Consider the following 23,203-nt stretch of genomic DNA (forward strand, 5'->3'; position numbering starts at 1 on the left):
CCTTGTTTGGATAATAAAAATGTTTCATCTCATCTCATCTCATTTCATTATTACAATTTTATCAAATTCTCATATAAAATATTAAAAAATAATATTTTATTTAATTTTTAACTTTAATTTCAACTCATCTCATATCAACTTACTATCTAAACGACACCTTAAAGGATCTTCTTCACCATCCAATAGATTCTTTTCAAACATTCAAGATAAATAAAGTTTTTAAATACTATGCTCTCCTAGCTTGAATTAAAGATGGGGTATGTTGATCAAATTATGTCTTAAAAAGGGTGAAGAGAAGAAACGTGCAATACAAAAGGAATTAATTAAGGGACAATCAATGCAGTAACTACTACTCAAACTCCTACACAACTGACCTCCCCAGTCCCTAGTCCATCCAATAGTATCTCTCCATCGTTTGGCAAATCTAGGTATGATTTATATAACCGACACTTTTCCTTTTTTTTTTTTTTCCCCACCAAGCATAAGATTTGTAGGGTACTCTTCACCCTTCACCCCAAAAGTGTGTGATCATTTCAATAAAAAATACACTTTCAAAAATTTTTCTTCTAAATTTTATTATCTTTCAAAAGTCTCCTACCTCTCACTCTATATTATTTCTCTATTATATTAAAATGATATTTTTTTATTCTTTTTTTTAATTTTTTCTACTTATTTATTTGTACATCTTTAAGTACTCATTTTTATGTAATGATTGGAAGAAAACTTTTTTTTTCACATTTTGGTAATTATTTCATTATTTTTTGTATCCATATTTTCGATTTTTCATATGTAACAATTTTTTTAAAGCTACTCATCTCTCTAAATGATAATATTTTTAAAATCAGTGCTTTTGTAATAATAATATTTTAAAAAAATCATATTTTCACAAATGGTCAATTTTTTTAAAAAAAAAAAAAATGGATCATCTCAATAGTGACATTTTTTTCAAATTTCAACTAGATAATTGTAAGAAGAACTTATTTTATTTGTTAGAATAAAAATAAAAAGTGATTTAGGGATGAATAGTAGCTCTCCAAATATAGGGAGCCACTATTCACATCCTAAAAATTTTTTTTATTAAAAAAAAAAAAAAATAGGGAACCGGATAGAGATTTACTTTTGTCAAAAAGTTAAAATTTATTTCCTAAAACTTAGAGATTTGTAGTGTTTAGAAAAGCGGATGAAAATGCTTAGAAGGGAATGAAGCCTATGAATATACATGCTTGTATAAACTGCCAAGACATTGCTGAAAATTGTGTGCATTTTTCAGCACCCTGGCTTTGTTGGTTCTTTGATTCAGATATGTTTCCTACCCAGTACTCGTATTTTGAACTGTAATCGAGTCAAGTCGAGTCGATCTTTGTTCGATCTTGAGTTCGAGTTGAGAGTTTCAAGCTCGACTTTGTAAGCTAAACTCTCAACTCGAACTCAAGTTCGAGCTTATCTCACAAACGAGCTCGAATTGTTTATTTTATTTTTTAATAAGATTTAATAATTAATAAGTTAGATAAATAAAAAATTAATATTAAATTCATACAACTAACAAGTAGAACCTCTATTAAATTATAAGATTTTAAAAATTTATAAATAATTAATATCTAACAAGTTGATATTTATCTATATTAACAATATGTTATATGCATACATATATTATTAATACATACACATAATATGATAGCATATATTTATCGACTAATTATTGTACAAATTATAAAATATAGGTACAAAGTATATTCAATATATAGATATAAATAATTAGGTTATATATTGTATATTTAATTATTAAAGTGATATGCTTATATTATTAACTAATACATATATATATATGTATATATAGGTATATGTATATATTTATCAATATATGAATGAGTTTTAATCGAGTCGACTCAAGTATAAACGAATGGACTTTAACGAACTTTAGCCGAGTTGAGTTTTATTGGGTATGTATCATTTACTAATTGAGCAGGTATTTGTTTTCAAGAGCGAGTATTTTTTTTTTCATGAGTCGAATTCGATTCAAGTTTCGGGCGAGTACCGAGTAAGTTATCGAACAGATTAATTCATTTACATCCCTACTCGTACTTTGATTAATTTAAAGATACGTCCAGTTTTGAAATTTGGCTATATTTTCAAAGGTTTCAAAGCATGCCTTAGTTTTTTTTTTCTTCCCCTGACCCATGCAGGGCAGCAGGTTGAATAATATTGTAATGAAAGGGACGTGAGTCCAATTGCCAAACAGTGTTGGACGTATGGATAATTAATCAACTTTAGTTCTTGGTTACATAATATTGAAAAAGCAGTCGCCAACAAAGTCCGTGGCTTGAAATTATATGTTGTCGAGCAAAAGATTCTTTTGAAAAGTTCAAAACCCTAATATCGTTGACAGATTTATGTACTACTATCAGGTTCGTTCGACGTCATACATAATTCTTGGCCCCAAGCCTTCTCTTTCTTTGTATTTCTTTCCTAAATTCGAGCCATTTGAGCAGGTTGAGTTGTCCCATGTTTTGACTCATGCATGGCAAGGTATTCATGTTTTTGTTCATTAATCTTTGTACATAAACCCACGTTGTCAACCTTGTCCTCCAAAGACTCCCATAATATATATATATATTGCATGTAATTATCTTGCTCAGCAAAAAAAAAAATTCATTGTAATAATTCATGCCTCGAAATAAATTAAAAAATATTATTATTAGATGTTTGTCTCTGATCTCGCAAACCATAGCCATAGGAAGGGTTGAATTAGAACAAACAAAGTCTCGATAAGCATGCACCTTTCATAACCTAGGCCGAAAGTCACGTAATCGTGCGAGTCATAGTAACATTTTTAAGAGACGAGAGGGATGATTGGATAACGAGTTAAGTCAAGATGTCATGAAATAAAAATTAAATAATTAAATAAAATATTATTATACTATAATTTTTATTTTAAAATTTTTAAAAATTGAGTTAATTATTATATTTTATTTGAAATTTTAAAAAAATTATAATAATTAAATAAAATGAGAGTGATTTTTAATCCTAACATCTCCTTACGTATTTCAGGAACATCCTAGTTAAAAAGAGTAATACTGGTTAATTTGTTATATTACCTAAGAATAGTGGCATTATTCAGGCATATTGTTAATTCACGGGACTATTGGGACCAAAAAAAAAAAAGAGAGAGCAAAGAGAGAAAACCAAAAGAGATGACGGTAGAACGGGAGGAGTCGGTGGTCGTGGCGGTGTCGGCCATTACCGTGGGACCACCTTGTACGGCCAAACGGGATCCACGGATGAGAGTAAAGCAAAATCTGAAAACCAACAGTTGATCGACACGTGGAGTAGTTGATAAAACGAGGGGGTGATAGTAAAGTAGGGTAGACTGTAGAGGCGGTTGTGGGAAAAGAGGAAAAAGACAAAGAAAGGGACGGTGGTCTATGACCTTTTCTTTCTATTTATTTTACCAATGGGAAGGGATCTGATGTGTAGGTGGACCCACGTGAGTCTTGTGGGGGCCCAAAATATTTATTTTACCAGCAACAACCGCTGGCCCTGGTGCCGCTAGCACAAATTTTTTTTCTTATTTTTAAATATTTTTAAAAAATATATTAATATATTAAAAATAATTTCTTTAATTATTAAATTAAAAAAATTTAAATAATAAAGAGACAAGCGATATACTAATATTTTCCTAACTCTTTATGGTTGGAAAAACATACATAATGTTTCTAACCACGACCATTGGCAGTTTAGTGTCATGGAAGAAGTTTTGTACATTTCAAGCATGCGGTCTGACAACACTTTAATAATACATACATCTTGTTACATCTATGGGATGATACAATTTTGAACAGGAAATATGATACACGCATCACCGACTTGCATGAAAGGGAGAGGCTGCACTGGAGATAAGAGTAAGATGTTCACTTGCCCTCAAATTACTCAATTTTGTGCAACCGCTCAAGTGATTTTCCAGATAATGAAAGCTCGGAACTCTGTTCTTGGATTGGTGCAGCATGCATGCATGCATGCAAGCAAGAGTCAACCTTCGTCAGATTAATTGTCAGCCCAAAATTATTAATTGTCAACCCGTCTCTTCCATCTTCTTAAGAGCATATGCAAGTTTCATGCCACTCTAATGAACTCCATCTTTCCTTGCGGATAAATTAGTCGTTGTCCGTTCCTTCATGGCTTCCTTTTCCAATTTTTTCTTTTCAGCATCAGCCTGCCTTTCATTCTCTTCTCGTGACTTGTTGAACGTCTTGACAAAGATGGCCAAGATTTGTGTCACTGATGCAAAAGCCAGCAGCACAGTTCCATCATTTAATATCAGTCCAATATGATCAGACTATTACATAGATTTTCTTTTTTCTTTTTTCTTTTTTTATACAAAAACATAATCTCTGTAGATTTAAAGGTGGAGATATCACACTATACACCAAATAGTAACTGCAAATCTCTATTTGCAACTATACACCGAGCAATAACTGCAAAATATCTATTTGCCAACTTCTTACGAATTTTTGAAGTTTTTTTTGGTTGACACCGGGTGTTTGTGAATTAAGTCCTGAATAATCTTGGAAGTGCATAGACCCTCGATAAAGAGTTTTCCGCAAGTGCACCTCGGGTAATTCAAGAGAATTATCTCAAGTTCAATGACCCCTAGAAATCGTTTGCATCCAAAAACCATAAACTTAGAGGGAGCATACCACCAAGACCAAGGCTCTTACCACTTGAGCCAACACCTAAGGGTTTTTTTTTTAAGTTCTTATAAGTTCAATGAGAATCAAACAAGATCCAAGCAATTGTAAAGTTCACTTAGAGAATAACCAAGAATCAGTCTCATCAATTTCCCCACGTACACAAACGTGGACACACAAACATAAGAAAAATCCATTAATCAAAAGATAGGCAGAGAACACCAGAATTCATATCTGAACGTAGCATCAACACAACTCAATTTTTTTTTTTTTATAAGTAAAAGAGGAGGGTAAAAACTCAATTTTATTAGAAGACAAGCACAGTCAGGAAACTGAAACTCAATGAAAGGTTAACCATCTCTATTGACTAACAACTAATGTCTTCTCCAGTTCCTACCAGTTAAATTTAAAGCCTCCCTAGTTTGCAGTGATCTTGATATTGACCTAGAATGAGGAAGCCGTGGGAATTGAGGAGACAGCATGGTGTTTAAAGCATTAGCACTGCTATTCTAGGATTGTATTGATTTCATTTTCGATTTTTAGGGTCTGTTTTATTGTTGAGAATAAAAAGGAGTACAAAGATTAAGGTGGAGGTAGAGGCAGGGGTGGCAATGGGAGGCCATTGAGGGGTGGATTGGGGTGAGGGATGTATGCAGTGGGGAAGAAGGCAGAGGAAGAGAGACATTCTTTTTGATGATTTAATAAAAAACAACAAACAATGTTACAAAAACTCATTCACGCCATTTGGATAACACCATGCCAGCCAATATCGCTTTCCAATTCAATTGGATGGACTGGACCTAATTGCTACATTTTTCTTAATTATTTGGAGACTTCATTGACAATTTTTAGACTTCAGAGATTTGAAATGGAACTTTGTGTATTTTTTAGGAACGAAAACAGGTGTTTGTCCCAAAAAGAGTAACAAAACTATGCATACAAATAACAGATTTAAATTGAATTATCTCAAAGAGGAGTATAAATAAGTGAACCATCTAGAGAAAAACAGAACAGACCTTGCTCAAAAGGGCACCGAGCTGGATCCTCTCCAAAGTACTGGGACAATGAATCAGCACTTCTTCCCTGCAAGAGGATATTTGGGATTACAGTAATAATTTGCACTATAACTATCAATGATTATTATTATTATTTTTTTTCCAGCACTTACCACTTCAGAATACAGGGAGATAAGTGACCTAACTTCAGCTTCTGCAGTATCGAGAAAATTCTTCAGCACCTGAAAATGGGAATTTCTGGTGATCATACCCGCTAAAGGTCTATTTTGAAAGATTCATGATAAACAAAACTTTTCTGTAATATGACGGAAAGACCTATTCACATCCAATGCTCATTATTAACAAGAATATCCCAAGCATCAGTCAAGACGTAGTATCCTTCCAATATATAGAAGCAAATAATGAGAAATCTTATCAAAATTAAGTATCAAGTCATTCCAACAGTTGAAAACACATGCTTATTCAGAAGCATCCCGTTTATTGAGTACTTCGTTGGTATTTTCCAGTACAAGTATGGAGTACTTTAAGCATATTTATGCATTTTGAAGCAAAGCCAGGATGTAGAACTAAAAATTGAGGCCCTAGTCCTACTAGGCAAGTGTGAATGGTATATTTCTTTCTTTGATAAGGCAAATTTTATTCAAAGTGCATAGGGGAGCTGACTTTGCAGCAAAAAAGCCAAATGAATCTTGGATCAAAGTAATATTTCCTCCGCCATAAACAAGAGGTGTAGGTTGAAGTCACAGACATGATCCATAACGTTGGCAATGTTTACCAACAAGAATGAAAGAAAAGAAAAGAAAAGAAAAAACATAAACCACATCTCCTTAGTAATCCTCACCTTTTGGAAGCCTGCAGAGATAGCCCCATCATTTTCTGAAGCAGCGAGTTCTTGTTCAACTTTTTCAAGCCCTTTACTGACAGCTTGCATTTCTTCAGCCAAAGCTTTCAATTGAATCTAGTTGTTTGTGAAGGCCAAGCAGATAATTTCAAGCAAAAAGAACTGCAGTTAAGCTATAGGCTATAGAAGGCACATTGACAAATTACGAAAAAACAAACGACTCAATACTACTAAGACAACAAACAAACCTTTGAGGCGGCTTCTAAATGAACAAGATCCTTATCAAAATCCAGCAACTCTGGCATCTTCTCGGAGAGTAGCTAATGAGGAAGATAGAACAATTCAATACAGCATAAAAGATTATGAAGAAATCCCGACTTTGAAATTTTGAAATTCAAATATTAAAAAAATAAGAAGACAAACACGACAAATATTGGAAAAGCCAGTAAATCTATTCCACCCACAAGGTTGTTGATATATAAAGATACTGCAAAGTTTGAATGTTTTGATCATATGCTGATGGTGTTCAGAACTAAGTTTGCAAACTTGGCACCTCTTCTTGACAATCAGAAGATTCTCTTTGCCAACTCTTAGTATAACAGTTTTTTTTTTTATAAGTAATATTTTATTACTAAAGAATAAGAAACATAGGCATTATTAAGGTACACAGGGATTATACTTTTTTAGTTCACCTAATGAGAGTGGAAAAAGAGGTAAAAAACTCCTGGAAACTAAAAGTAGGGAGTCAAAGGTGGGTTGCATTCTAGTGCCGAAGTAAAAAAAAAAAAAAGCCTCAAGAGTTCTTCCACTAAAGTTGTTTTAATAAAATGGAAAGTTGTCATTTGCAAAAGGCAACATCTAACGAATCTTATAATTTTTTGTCCATTTAATACCAGATGGGATACTTAACACGTTAGCTATAGCAGTGCATGGGTTAATACATACAACACCTAGGACTAATGGGGTACCTAATCCCATTAGCTCCTATAGCTTTCGTCTCTCAGTGTTGGTTTCGGCCCAATAAAGTGCTTTCACTGTTGGTGTTCTATAATTCAAAATGTAAAATGCACATCTGGATCTAAATCACATTTAAGGGGAACAGTGCAGTAAAGGATTCGTCCATGGTAGACTGTAACAAGAAGGAGAAGGCCTCTAAACTCATTCGATGAGAGGGTAGCACAAATATGTTTGGAATCCTTTCCTGATGTTTAGTGGACGGAACTGATGAGGATGACATTTGGAAGGCTCTGATTTCACTTCCTTTCAGACAAGGGATAATTATGGTCAAGCATCTGCCAGCTTTACTACCTGCCAAGTTTGAATCTTCAAAAGAAGAGAACAAGCAGAAACCCCTCCTTTGAAATGAACCTAACCACTTAAGAGAAAGCCTTCGCCAGCATTTATGCAGTTCTGAAGAATAACACGATGAGTTGGGGATTCAAAGAAAGAACCAAGGTAGGCTTCGGAGAGACCTTATTTTGGTGCTGCTTTCATACACTTTTAGGGACTGTGAAGTGTGTAGTTTGCTAGTTTTCTGTTTTTATTGTCCTCTTATTATAAGATAACCCATGCTCTCATGTTGTGAGAACTTGCGTGTAGGATTGTGTATTCTGTGCATAGGAAGTTTAGTTTGTTACTCAAGAATTGGCAAATAGCTTGACCTCTTGGGTACAAGAGGTTTAGCTACTTTTTTTGTGTCCGTGGGCTGGTCAAGGATAAGTCGGATAAGTAGAACATAAGGGTTTGCTTAAAATCATAGCAAAAACCAGTCAAGATAAATATAATGAAAGGCAGCCTAAAAATGAGCCTAACAATAAACTGCCAAAAGTCATTTTGGCAAATATGATCCCATATAGCATCGCAAAATGGTTTGATTTGCTATATCCCTGAATTCTCAATGTAGTAGAACCAAATATAAAAATAGAGAGAGAGAAAAATAGAGGATAGATGAAACCAAGGAAGAGTTGAAAGAAAATTCATGAGAAGGAAAGGATCAAGTAGACATTATGCGAGATTGAAAGTTCCTGAATTCAGAGATTGATAGTACGAAAGAAAAAGACAAATATATGAAGATTAATGAGTAGACTTTTGCCACAATCCTCCTCAACCCTTGAACAGGATACAAAGATAAAATCTGATGGTTAAAAAGAGCCAAAGATCAACTAAGAGAGAGAGAGAGAGAGAGGGGATAGATGAAGCCAAGGATGAGTGGAAAGACCAATAATGAGAAGGGAAAGAAAGAATCAAGAGGAGCTTTATAAGAGTTCTCAAATCCAAAGATTGACGATATGAAAGAAACAAAAGATATATAAAGGTTAATGAGAGGAGAGTTTTGCTACCATCCTACTCAACCTTGAACAGGGTACACTGCAAGAATAAAGGTGCGTCAAAGCCAAAAGTTGCATAAACAGGACCAATTTGCTTGAAAGTGGATATACTTTCCTTTCATGACGAACTCAATATTATTAAATATAAAAAACAAAGCCTTGGAAGTTTCACTATTTCTACCTTGCACAAATAATGCATTAAAGTCATTTTGTTGTTTCTTGCACGGGTATCAGCTAACTTAAGAAGGCTGTCCAATTTGAATCCTATAGCAGATCCTGCAATATAGAAAAATGAAACATCAAGCAAGCAGTATAGCAACAAATCAAATGAATGCTACAGTTAAAAAATACTAATCTGGTGGTACCTCGTGCAGTGCCCTGATTCAAGGCATTTCCCAAAGTAAGAATTGTCTGCATTATTTGGCGCAATTTAACAGATTCTTTCACCTGTAATAGGTGTATTACATTTAAGATGGAGGGAAAACCTTTGTTTGTACATATCAGTTTTAAAACCATTAGTTTTAGTGGTACCTCTCTAGCAGCATTATTAATTGTATTCAAATTCTTCCTTAAATCATTGACCTGAATGAAAACAACCATAAGTGCCAACAGTCAATAAAAGGTATTAGCATGCAAAAGATGATGTTAGAACAAGCATATCCAAGAACAACATACCTGACTAGAAAATGTGATTTTAAAAGCAAATACTCGTAACTTGGATTCTACTCGTGGAACCTTCATCAGCTCCAGGAAAAACTACAATGGTAATCCAATTTAAAGCCCTTAGAAATCAAATTATAACATTTAAATCCATTCACGAACAAGGTATTGGATAGAACCTGTTCACACTTTCCAAGCATTTCCTTGTCACCTGTATAATTCTGAAACCAAAACATTATCAACAAAAAACCTTTTTTAGTAATCAGTGTTGTATACTTCCTGTCAACTTGGGCTACACCTATTTGCTTGCTTTAATAAAATCTCTTATTACTTATTAAAAAAAAAAAGTTATCAGTGCCGTATTATTGACTTATTAACCAGACACAACACCTTACAAACATTATAAAATCCTTACTTTGACCAGATATTTACGATTCAGATTGCAAATGAAGCATATTTATAGACTCTTCACTTAAACCTTCCTTACTAAGAAGAGAAAAATTAGCAAGTGCCCAATAAACACCTAATAGACTAAAACCCCCAAAACATCAAAGGACATGTTAAACATCCAGCTATTACTAGACAACAAAATTTAAGAAAACTATGAAATTCATCAAAGGGTTATTTTAGTTTATTGACCCAAATTTAAGTTGTTTCAGACCCTAAGACACTTGTAATATGGCCTTCAGAATCATATTAGTCTTGCCTTATGAAGACATTGCATGTGGGCCACACATTGAAAATCACTCTTGAGAGAAAAATAGAAAACCACAGCTTTCTAATGTAAAGATACAAGAATTTCAAACTCTGAACTTGCATTGACTTTTATTTGGAATGATGAAATCAAAGGTTTGGATAGTCTCGGAAACATTTCATCCTTGATCTTGAATTGTTCATAAAAAAAAAAAAGAGAGAGAATTGAGGTGTTGTTCCTACTTTGCAATCATAGGTGTTTTTTTCATTCATTGTCAAGTCTATTGGCCTTGTTTGTTTTCAAAGATGAGATGAGATGAGTTAAGATGAAAGTTAAATAAAATATTGTTAGAATATATTTTTTTAATATTATTTTTATTTTGAAATTTGAAAAAGTTGAATTGTTTATTTTATTTTGTGTGAGAATTTGGGAAAGTTGTAATGATTAGATGAGATGAGATAAATGCCCAGTTTGGATTCGAAACTCACCTCAACTCATCATTACCACTTTCCCAAAATTTCACACAAAATATAATAAACAATTCAACTTTTTCAAATCTCAAAACAAAAATAATATTAAAAATAATATTCTAACAATATTTTATTCAATTCATCTAAAATCATATCAACTCATCTCAACTCATCTAGGAATCGAAACGGGGCCTTGAATGAGTTAAGATGAGTTGTAAAAACAAACGAGGCTTGAATCTCTTTCACAACATATTCTTGCAATTTTTCCAACTCAGCTTTGCATCCACAAATTCAGACTTATACCAATCTTCTTTGTTGTTTGCTTCAATGGCTACAGCCTTGGCCGCCATTCCCTCAACAATTGTAAATGGTGATAGACCTATTTAGTCCTACGATGGATGAATATTATGGGTCATTGTGTTCTCTTGTGAGTCCCATGGGAGACGCTGAGGTCAGTATTAATTTGTTTAGAGGGCGGGGGATTAAAGTAGATAGAAGAAGTAGCAACCAAATTTGGAGAAAAGAATCGATTTTTTGTTTTTATTAGTAAAACTTTAATGAAAGTAAAAAGGCATAACCCAAGTACATAGGAAGTATATACAGAATACACCAAATAACCACTAAGCACTAGTGATGGATACAAGCAAATTATGAAAGCTATCCTCATTACAAACAATGGCCGAAGCCCAAGAAAATTGTGTGTTAAAAAAGAATCTCTTCAACTCGTCCAAGGAACGCTCCCAATCTTCAAAGCACCTATCATTTCTCTTTATCCACAAACACCTCAAAATACAATGAGGGATCAATTTCCACACAGTGGCGATGTGAACATTACCCCTAGGACTTGTCCAACACTTGAAAACATCCACTACTCTTCCAAGCATAACCCATGCCACACCAATCTGGTTAAAGATCTCATCCCACAAAAACCTTAGCCACCTCACAATGTAACATTCCATATCTAGAGGTTAGTGCCCGATTGCCTAGTATGATACATGTTTGCAGGTAACTGTATAGAAAATTCTTCATGAAAGAAAAGTTCCAACCTTTAAACTAAAGGAGGAAACTATGTTCTATTCTTTTTTTCTTTTCTTTTTTTGGGGGGGACATCCCTTGCCCTTCTTTCTATTAGCTTAGGTTTTGTATACCTCAAGTCAGCCTCTTTTTTTATTGGCATCGGGGGTCCGGGAAAAAGTCTGAACTCATCTCGGGGGTGCACAGGCCCTCAGTAAGGAACTTCCTACAAGTGCACCTCAGGTAATTCAAACCTCAAGTCAACCTTTATCTTTTAAGATTTATTTCCCCCCCCTAAATTCATCTAACAAACCAAGCATAGGCACTATGTTTCCTAGCTGCAAAAGTATTATGGGCACAACATAAGTTCAGTTACAAGTTAAAATGCAAGCAAAAAAAAAAAAAAGATGAGGAACAGAGATACTGTGCTGAAGACTAACATACTGCTAACAATCAAGATACTAAAGAGAATCACAAAAACGACGACTGTAGCACACATGCACTTGCGAGAGAGAGAGAGAGAGAGAGAGAGAGAAGCCACCTTAAGTGTTTCCATTTCTTCTTTCGTGGGACAGAATTTAATTAGATTTTCAACCTGATCAATGTCTAGAACGGCAGAATCCAAAGCCAGAACTGCTTTCTGGATGCATAGACGACAATAATAGGATCATCAACTAACAAGTAAAAGTATCAAAAACAAGGAGAGCAAAAATGTCCAACATCATTAAATAGGCGCAAAAATGAACATAAAATAACAAGATCAACAGGATGATTGTCAGCTAATACTTATCCAATAAGGAAAACAATAAGACAATGATAGTAGCTTTATTAGAAAATAAAGGATTACCAGTGAGATAATTGTGAAAATGACTAAAATATATCTTCTTACTCCTGATAATTTTTTAGATAAGTATTCTCCCAATAATTCTGTCACTAAGCATTCTCCCCATAAATTTTATAATTTACTAAAAGCTGAAAACAATAAAAATAAAAAAGATGACGCACTCTTTAAGTTTCAACTCGCCATTATACAACTGTAATGGACAACAAGCCTATGCAAAAGCAATAAAGACAAGTCCATTTTATCTGAGAAAATGTTCTTACCTATTATTACATTGTGCTAGTTCCTTATTGACATCTAAACACTCAAACAATCAGGGTCAACTGTATCATGAGGAATAAGACCATGCAATGTTTTCATTTATTGCACCTTTTCTAAGGTTTCCAAATTAGGGCTGACGATATATTTGTTTAGGGCTTGTATTTGTCCCAAATAAGATTCAATTATCAAACCGAACCATATTTGATATCCAAAATGAAATCCCAGTATCATTTTTTTCCGACAAGTTAGAATTTATTAATGAGCAAAAAGGTGCTACCCAAGTACACATCAGGTTGTGTGATACCTCATATGATGTGTAAGTGTAGATGGTGTATGGGATCTCACATTGCTTGAGAATGAGAAGTTACTCTTTATAATGTTCCAATAGAGCTCCAATGGTATTATTGACTAGTTCTTTGGGAGTATAGGTCAAGCGGCTTGAGCCTTTCATTGGAGCGTTACAAATGGTACCATAGCCTATCCCAACCAAAAATGAGGAACTTGAGCCGTGCCACCTACGATGGATTGGCCTGACAAGGATGTCGGGAACTTGAGGGGGGAAAATTTTGATATCTCATATAATGTGTAAGGGTAGGTGGTATATGAGATCCCACATTACTTGGGAATGGGAAGTTCTTGCTCTTTATAATGTTCCAATGAGACTCTAATTGTATCATTGACTAGTCCTTATGGAATATAAGCTATGAGGTTTAGGCCTTCCATTAGGGCGTTACATGTTGACAAGACATACACCTAACCAAAAAAAGTAAAAGGATCAAGCAAATCCAGAAAACTAAAATCAGTAAGACACAAATGTGCCACCATCCATTGGTAAATATATTTGGAAAAACAAAAAAAAAAAAAACCTAAAAGTGCTCCACCATCTTCCCATAATTTTCAAAGCTTTTGTTATTTCCCACTATCAAAACTTGACTAGGAAATAGGGCAGACTTTTCACGGTATGGATCTGTCTTAGTAAACCAACCACCACCAATACCAACCTAACAATTTTGTGTAAGTGAATGTATTCATTTATGTATTCTCTCAGTGTGTGTGTATGCATATATAATTACCTTTGTAATTTTCATATACCTTTCTTTCCTCTCATGGGAATTTTCATGATAGATTTACCCTATGAAAGTCGTGCACATTGTAATATGAATTCCAAAATTACCCTTCTTTTGAAGAGTGAAAATATTAATTATCATCTCATTTGAAAAGTGATAAGAGTAATGCTAGATACAATCATGGATTGTATAAGCGCTGCGCACTCCTTTTGAAAAAGAGTAGTCCACTATTAAAAATTAATTTTTTTTATGTAGATTTCGTATTCTTTCACTTTTTTCAAAATGAGTATGCAGCGCTTGCACACTCTAGGAGTGTAAGTATCTTTAGTGACGTGATAAATAACATGTCCTTGCCCTTTGAAAGCATAGTTTACAGAAGATGGACAAACAAGATAAAGGTCAAGGAGAATACAATCTTTGGTGCAAAAGAATAAAAGAAAAAACTAACTCAATATAACTCCAGTAACCATATGGGTATTAGCCTATGATCTTACCTCCACCTCATATTTATGGGGGAAACTTGTAATTTGGTTCAAAGACAATTTGTTTTTGCCTCATCTGTCTTTCTGCTTATTGTTCATGCATACTGTTCACGGCCTTTCAGCTTTCTTCTGACCTCTTAGCAACCCCAAATTAAACCCTTTGCTTCACCATACCTAAGACCCATTAAATCTACAAGTCTTTACAATCAGGAGTTTTCTTCCATAGAAGGGAACTAAAACCCATTGATATCAAGGCTGTCTACTTTATGTAGCATAGCTCATATCTAGCTTCCTCACAGCTGCAATAAGTTTGGGTTTCGTTCAGACATAGATATACTAGATTTAGATGGAACTGATTGATAGCTTAATGCCAAGGTTCATCAATGAATAATGGGAGGACAAACTCAGGGGCAGGTTGTTTATAGCAACAGTAAACTGATGCAGCCAGCAAGTCTCGCTTCCAAGAGAAGCCATCTATGTTTATGGGTGCCTACATTATTTTATAAAGTTTGTAAGACATTGGGGGCAAATTGAGTATTCTAACATTTCCCTCTAGTACTATAATGATAAGGCATTCTATGAATGGGTAGCCATTAATTCATCATCTGGGAACTTAGCGTATAATCATTATGGTTAGTAAGTTCTAGTACACAATTGACAAGATGTATGGATACTTATAGTTATAATATAACCCATAATCTGACTAGAAAATGTAATCACTATCAGCTGTGTACAATATGGGAGGGGAGACTACTTTCAATAGAAAAGTAATCTTCTGGTATTGTTCCTTTCTCTGCATATTCAAGTTTATCAACTGTTTTGCAAAAAACCACATTAGCAATCTAGTGTTTGCTAGGTGTATTCCATGTATACTCCTTGTGTACTTGGGCTGCCTATTGTTTTTTCGATTATTAAGATTTTACTATTACCTATAAAAAAAAAATACATTACCAAGCACTATTTCCTCGCTGCATCATACAGGAACAAATATCACAGAAAGAAGACATCAATGGTGAAGACAATATTAACACAAATTAGGAGGTCAGTTTTAAAAGTAAATAAATAAATAAATCTTGTTCATCGATAGAGGTAAGAAATTGCTTTCAAACACTAAACCTTCAAGAGCTGGCACAAAAAAATATTGCCCAAAAAAATATTCAGGGGCAACCTAATTCCACATTTCTGGAGTGATCATGCATAAAGAAACCAATGGGAGCTAAAAATCAAAACCCTTTCCCCAAGCAGTCAAATTGTATTGGAGCTAATCGAACATGTAGCATGAGTAGAAGAAAGAGACTTACAATCATATCTGGCAAAGGAATTTTTATTTTTGAGAGCATTATTTCACAATTATATGCTCTGCGCAAGTCAACCTGACAGAGAGACAGTAAAAATAAAACGAGTTTCAATAATATCATCTGACATAACTGATTGTAATAGCATCAGATTCAACACAAACAATTACATGACAAAAGTAGGAAGGAAAAAAATCTTCAGTACACACTCCAGCAATCAACAAAATTAAATCTCTAATGATAAAAGCTGCAGTGCATATGTATAGTATAGTCTGTAGAGATCAAATTCAACTTGTCATGGGGTGCCTAAAAGCAGGCTAACCAAATAGGACCTCCCAAGATTCCAAACAATAATAATACCAACAATAATAGGAATAATAACAATGTCAATGTTCCAAAAATTTTGACGATCATGAGGAGAGTATAAGCCTAAAGTTTTCTTCTTCAACACTTTGTTCCTCTGGGCAGTTGCAATAAACTTTAATGGACTAAATCTCCAAGAGTTCTTGTTTCAACTATAAATCCTTGTTAGGTGTTTCTCTTGTATACATCCTATGTACTTGGGCCATACTTCGTGTTTAATTTATAAAATTCATGATTACTTAAATAAATGTTGCACATAAAATTAGCATAAGAGTAAAATCATATAAGACATTCCAGAAGGTCCTCGCTACCTTGTAGTGTAGTAGTAAATGATCGACGGCTTTCCTGGTAAGTTGTGTACCACCAGTCCTACCATGTTTTTTATTCAGGAAGAAAGAAACTTCAGGTTGCACTAGAATGAGTTATATACTGATTCTTTGAAATAATGGCATGACACTAGTTTAGCTAAAATATGGTTCCTAATGAGGCGGTTTCAGCAAAGGTTCATCAAAATCTAGTGGAGTTAGGTAGTTTAGTTGCTCAAAAGTTCTTCCTCCACCAGAAAAAAATCATAGATTATAAGACGAATCTTTGTTTTTTTTAACAAGTAATTGAAAATCTAATTGAAAACTCAAACGGAAGGTGCTTGGCACTATATGCTGGCTCACCCAGTTAAGCTATTGGCTAACAGATTCTCAAATGAATCTCAATTTACCGTATTTCAAGTTCTGGAATCATGACTAACACATGGTGGATGTAAAGGTTTTCATACATAATCCTTAGCTTATCTCAATTAGACTGTTATTAAATCCTTTCCTAAGGTTTTTGTCAAAATTTTATTTAGACTAATATATAAAAAAGGGTATCACATATTGTCATACATTTCCATAAAATTTAAAAGTGTTTGAGTACCAAACTATTTAAACAATAACTGAACATAAAGATAGAAACAGAGAGAGAGGGAGGGAGGGAGGGAGGGGGAGAGAGAGAGAGGGGGGGGGGGGGGGGGGGGTTCACCAGTTGCACTTTCTCAGGTTTGTTCATGTTAGAACCACGTCGACCTCCACCTTTAGTGCCACTCCCATCTGTCGCAGAGGCCGCCGAAAACAGACTCTCCAGCTCTGATATATCTATCTCTGGGGCCCTAACAAAACCTTTCAAAATTATATCAGGCACAAGAAGAACAGACCCTACCTTCTCAAATCCCCACACCTCCACAGAGAGAGAGAGAGAGAGAGAGAGAGAGAGAGAGAGAGAGAGAGAGAGAGAGAGAGAGAGAGAGAGAGAGAGCAGAGAAGGAAAGATAAGCAAGAGAAAACAAAACAAAAAACAACAAAATGGAAAAATCCGTAAGCAATCAACTTCATATACTGGTGAGCATGGTATCACATTAATAGTAATGTAACTACACTAATATTAATTTTCAATAACATTTATTTATAAGTAACATAAATTACTATCCCGGTACACAAGAACTGTGCATGGATCAAGTCAACAAAGCTGATTTTCAATAACTGGCTTAGCCTTTGGTTAAAATGAATGAACTAAAATTCATATTAATCAGTGCCATTATTGTTCAGTATCGGGAATATGAGATCTGAACATTCTATCAATGCTTATAAAATAGTTCCTTGAAAACACAACTTATTTTTTTTATAAGAGGTAAATTTTATTGATACAAATGAAATAGGCATAGCCCATGTACACAAAAGGTATACAAAAGAACACCTAAATACATTCTAGGATCGATAGATTAAGGACAGGAAGTCATGAGCATTGTTTCCATTAAACACAATGGCTGAAAACCAAAGCAATAATGTGTGTACAAAAAAATTCTAAAGCTCCACCATTCTGAAGCACAGCCATTGTGAAAACACACAACTTATTGTAGCATCTAAAACAAGCTATCAAATGAAAAGATAACATGCGGATACAAGTTCTATACATACACACCTTGACTGGTTTTCCTGCTTTTGGGAATCAGCCCATAAACTCCCTTGTATCGCACGAGTAACTTTTACCCAATGTAGTGGCTTTAGTGAAGTTTTCTTAGGGGCAAGAGTAACCCCACCAGCACCTCGACCTTTTCCAAGATTGGATGTCCCTGAAGAAGTCTTCCCCCTACCAATGGATGGAGGTGGCGGCAATGGTGCATTAGAGCCCTTTGCTCCAGGTGGTGGAGGCGGAGCAGGTGTTGAGCCATGACTTGGCAGTGGAGTACGAGCACCAAGAGGCTTTGGTAATGGTGGTGGAGGTGGCAGGATTGAACCTGGTTGTGCAGGCCTTGAAGGTGGTGGTGGAGGTGGCCGAGGGACATTACTAGGATTCCCACCTGTTGGATGTGGAGGTGGAGGTGGTGGTGGCCGAGATACACTACCAAGGCTACCACCTATTGGAGGTGGAGGTGGAGGTGGTGGTGGCCGAGATACATTGCCAAGGCTACCACCTATTGGAGGTGGAGGTGGAGGTGGAGGTGGTGGTGGCCGAGAAACATTACTAGGGCTACCTCCTATTGGAGGCGGAGGTGGAGGTGGAGGTGGTGGAGGCGGTGACTTGTGAATAGATGCAGCAGTAGGTGCTGAAGTCGATAGGGGCAGTTTTGCCGGCGGTGGTGGCGGCGGTGGAGGTGGTTGAAACTTGTTATTTTTACTTCCCAATGACAAGGGTGGTGGAGGCGGTGGTGGCGGAGGTGGCTGAGCTAAATCTAAAGATTGTTGACTAGATATATAGGGGGCTGGTGGGGCAGCTTTAGAAAAATTGATAGGGGGTGGCGGTGGGGTTGGAGGAGGAGGTGCCATAGAAGGATATTTACCTGAGATATTAGGAGGTGGAGGCAGTGGTGGCGGGGATGGTGGGTAGGCCTTGATGGAGGTGGGAGGGGTACATATTTGAGAATCTCTATCGACACTATAGGAACGAGGTGGTGGGGGTGGTGGGGGTGGAGGGGAAGGCGCAATACTAGAGTTAAGAGAGGGAGGTGGAGGTGGAGGTGGAGGTGGTGGTGGTAGATGGGACATGGATAAAACATTAATGCTAGAAGTTCTGAGTGGAGGTGGAGGATTTGGTAGATTACTTGCAGGAGGAGGTGGAGGTTGAGCCATTGCAGAAGGGGATGAACAAGGTGGAGATCCTTGACTTGGAATAGGTAGTTGTTCATGAAGAGGTGACGGATCATTTTCTACTGCTGCTAGATCAGAAGATTCTGAACCAATATTTACATCATGTGGACCATAACTTTCAAAAGGAAAGGGTGGATCAACGGTATCTTGTATTGGAAATTTGGTTGGAATTGTTGATGACTTGGGAATGGTATCAAATGCTTCATCTGAACTATCAGCAGTGCTAGATGCATTATTGTCTTCTTCAGAATCAGCAGGTGATGAAAATAAACTTGCTTTACTTTGCAACATTGAAAGTTCTTTCACATCACCTAAAACAGAAAGTTGTTTAAGAAACCACAAGGCAGCATCATCACTGCTGTCAACCCACTCCACACCACTGAAAAGTTCTTGAACCCTAGAAAAAGCTTCAATGGGCAATCCACCCTTCTCCTCGCCATTTAAAATAGTGGTCGGGGCTTTCGGAGGAGAGATGCTTTCAACCTCCCCAAACAAAACCTGAATTTACAATTTCATTTGATCAGATAGAAATTTGCATTGCATGGAGTGGAAAGAAAAGAATAGAATCTGATCAAAGTTTTATGCTTGTGTATCTAAAAAATAAATGAACGAAAACCAGAGGCCTAAAATCACTAGATGAGCATAATTTTTTCGGCAGATTTCATCTGTTCTCTCTCTTGTTCTACCCAATATATTCTTTTTATAAGTAAATTTTGGACCATTTCTACCCAATATTCAAAAGGAGGCATAGTGACACACTTACCTCTGCTCTGAAACCTTTTGGATACCGCTCCTTCGAATCCCAAAGAATGTCTAAGTTCTCAGAATTAAGAATCAGTATGTTTGATCGAATAAATGCTGTGTTAAACATTATACGAAACATCATAACTTCCTTTTCAGGATCCAAGTCAAAATGGACACACTCCAAAACAACATCTCCTTGCACCAAGCACTGAATGTCAATCTTAATCACATCACAGTCTGCCTGCAGTAAAGGAGCTATCAAATTGATACTAGTAAAGATTTTATGAGTAATACAAAATCCTAAACGAAAACCCTCTTACCTGGCAGTAATGCCGAAGGGTCTTCTTCTTCTTCTTATTAGTCATGGAGAACAGCATCTCAGTCGAAAGCCCACCCTTACTAAGGAGATTCCTACCAAAGATACGGATAATTGGCCTGCACCCATTCTGAGAATCAAAACTGGGAATGGCTCGAAGAATAATACAATCTAAAGAAAGTGAACGCTCAGGAGGTGGCCACTCGGGAGCTATGTTTCTTCTTGCTACATATTGAAGGTAACGAAGCTGAGATGGGAATGGATTTAAAGGCGACAAGAGCTGCAAGAAACCTTTAGGAGCCTCTCGATGCACTATTTCTAGGGTCCTGCGTTCTCCACTGTGCAGTTTTTGGAAGATCAAAAAACTAGCTAAAAGGAATGCCAAGAGTGGCCAACCCCCCCTCTCACAATGGAGAAGAATAATATTCTGTTGATTCCCAAGTGAAAGCCAACTCTCACAAACACGAAGAAAATGTTGGATCAAAGATAATGGAAGGAGAGGGCAGCCCTCATACTGTCGTGGATAGTCCATGATGGTAACATCATACTCGCATAAAATTTCAGCAAACTGGCTCTGTTTCTCACCCTCGCGGAAATTGAAAGCAAGAAAGGAGGAATCTGGAAATTCCTCGTGTAACTCAGTTATGATTTCATGTATATATATTTGGTACATCCCATCAGGCAAGACTTCGGTGGAAAAGCACGAATCAAAGACTGCACAATTCATCAAACCAAACAATCGCTATGCAATTATAAACATATGGGTTTGAACCCATGACCAACAAAAATGGGTGCAATTATAACAATTCAAGATTAAAGAATGAAGGTCCTTACCATATACTCTTTCAACAAATTCAAGTAGGCCATCTGGGGGTCTTCTGTAAAAGAACCTACTTAGAAGGGACATTTTTGCCAACCGGCATGCGGTTTTTTTACAAAACCAATAAATTCAACACCTGAAGCAAATAGAAATTAAAAACTCAGTTCTATGTTTTAGTTTTCTCCATCGCTATCATCTAATTATTGACATTGAAAGTAACAAAAATACGACGAGGTGATAATAAAAAGGAAAAATTACAAAAATCCCGCCAGAATATCAGAGAGCGGATTCAAATTATAACCAAGGTTTCTAAATGTCGTAACTAAAACTCCATAAATTTCAAAGAGTTTACAATTTCCCCCAACCGTCAGTCTCAGCTCCCCAAAAATGGCATAAACCACTCCACGTACTCGGTACTACCAAGAAAAAGTAGAGCAAATAAGCTCTCAAAATCGCAATCGTAAGAACCGAAACGAAACGCAAAGAAATATCCAAACTCGAAAGTTTGCGCCAACACTTTCCCCATTTCCAAGACCGGTCCTTCAGTGTGCAAACATTAACAAAGAATCTAGATTGGGAGGAGAATTTAGAAACCCACCATAATCTTGATCTATGGGGTTCCAAATCAAGCAGGTAAGCTCTCCGGAATCCGATCGCAGGTGGGAATTGGAACAAAACGACGTCGTTTCTCTGTGGGTCTGTCTGAGACTCTGAGCTTCTTGTAGAGGCTTTGGGTAGAGAGTCGAGACAGACAGGGAGGAAGCAGAGGGAAAATGTGAGATTGAGAACCGTAGGAGATGAAATTTGAATGAAACGATGTCGTTTCAATATGGTCCTTCGTGGGCTGGACTTGACCGTAACTGAGAGAGAAGAGCTCTTTCTTGCCTTTGAAGCCCAAGATTCTCGTTCAATCACCCCAATTTGCCAATGAGCTTAGTGCCGAACAAACGGGCTTTAGAAGCAAAAGAGACGAGGGAGACAAACTGCATGTGAGGGTCCGATGAACATCGATAGTTTTCTCTCTGTTTTACAAAAAGAAAAACTTCATGATTTTTACTGTTTATCGAATGAGTACTACTATATTACATAAAAATAATTTTAAAGATTAATTAATTTCATGTGACCCGTTAAATCTATTTTATAATAAAAATAATTTTATAATTTAATAAATTACATCAAATCACGTCAATTTATAAAATTAATTTTGTATAATCTCTTTAATACTAAAATACTTATCTTATCTAATACATGTAATTGCGCACACGTGTTTCTCATGATATGTTTCCCGTCACTATAGCATTATTCTTTGCCAATATCCAAGAGTATTAATAGCCATAGTTCTGGAAAATTCTTCCTTGAAGTCAATGTACAGAGTACACTTAACTATTTGTTACATCAATGGTGTACTTTTCATACGGCTTGAGAGCAGAATAATTCTGTGTCTTATGCCTATTACACTCAAAACCTATTCTCACGTCAAACTATCCATCTAAATTCGATGTAATAATAAAATATTATTTATTTTTAAATTTTTATTATTTATTATCTAATTTATATTCATCGTATTTTACCGATCATATTTTATTTTTAATCAAATAAATAGATTTTGTGTTAGTTATTATAATTGATAACGTGCACTTTTCTATTGTTTTATATTTAATAACATAATGGTTATTTAGTTCATTCTAATTAAGTTATTAGTTTTACTTATATTTTCAAATATTATTATTTTTAGTCTAACAGTGATATCTAAGATTTGTTGATTACATTTTTCTAAACTTCCATCTAAATGTCTTAATTTACCAACCTTTATCGTATCCATCCGAATATCTATTTATTTTTAGCGAACATTTCTTCTACCCAGCAATAATATTTATAATTTCGTTTAATTTTCTTTTTATCCCAAGCTTTCTTGTATCCTACCACTCATCTTTTTTGTTATACATAACATTCTCGTTGGCTTATTACAAATAGATCAAGTATTCTAACTATTTTCCACTCATCTGAAATCATTCTTAAAGAGAATGTAGTTTACAAAATCAAATAAATAATCATACAAAATTACTAAGAGAAATTAATGATATTTGCAGTTATAGAGTTCCATCGTAAGTGTCGCACATTTTTTTTGAAAAAAATAAGTAAATATATGACCAACATAAAAAAATATATATATAATTATAATTTTTTA

At 35.4% G+C, this 23,203-nt stretch overlaps 1 protein-coding gene across 1 annotated transcript; it reads right to left on the reverse strand.

Moving 5' to 3' along the window:
* Positions 1–3,663: 3,663 nt before the first annotated feature.
* On the reverse strand, positions 3,664–21,772 carry LOC108991092 (formin-like protein 14). Its single transcript, XM_035692695.1, has 18 exons — positions 21,614–21,772; positions 21,030–21,151; positions 20,200–20,909; positions 19,899–20,120; positions 17,970–19,633; positions 17,034–17,160; positions 15,660–15,731; positions 12,249–12,347; positions 9,709–9,750; positions 9,545–9,625; positions 9,401–9,451; positions 9,235–9,316; positions 9,051–9,145; positions 6,791–6,862; positions 6,543–6,659; positions 5,854–5,922; positions 5,702–5,768; positions 3,664–4,275 (listed from the first exon to the last, which is right to left on the reverse strand). Exons 2-18 carry the CDS (start codon positions 21,100–21,102, stop codon positions 4,121–4,123), a joined length of 3,798 nt encoding a protein of 1,265 aa, XP_035548588.1. The 5' UTR covers positions 21,103–21,151; positions 21,614–21,772; the 3' UTR covers positions 3,664–4,120.
* Positions 21,773–23,203: the final 1,431 nt, after the last annotated feature.

The sequence above is a fragment of the Juglans regia genome, chromosome 7 (assembly GCF_001411555.2).
Source record: "Juglans regia cultivar Chandler chromosome 7, Walnut 2.0, whole genome shotgun sequence".
Lineage (NCBI taxonomy): Eukaryota > Viridiplantae > Streptophyta > Magnoliopsida > Fagales > Juglandaceae > Juglans > Juglans regia.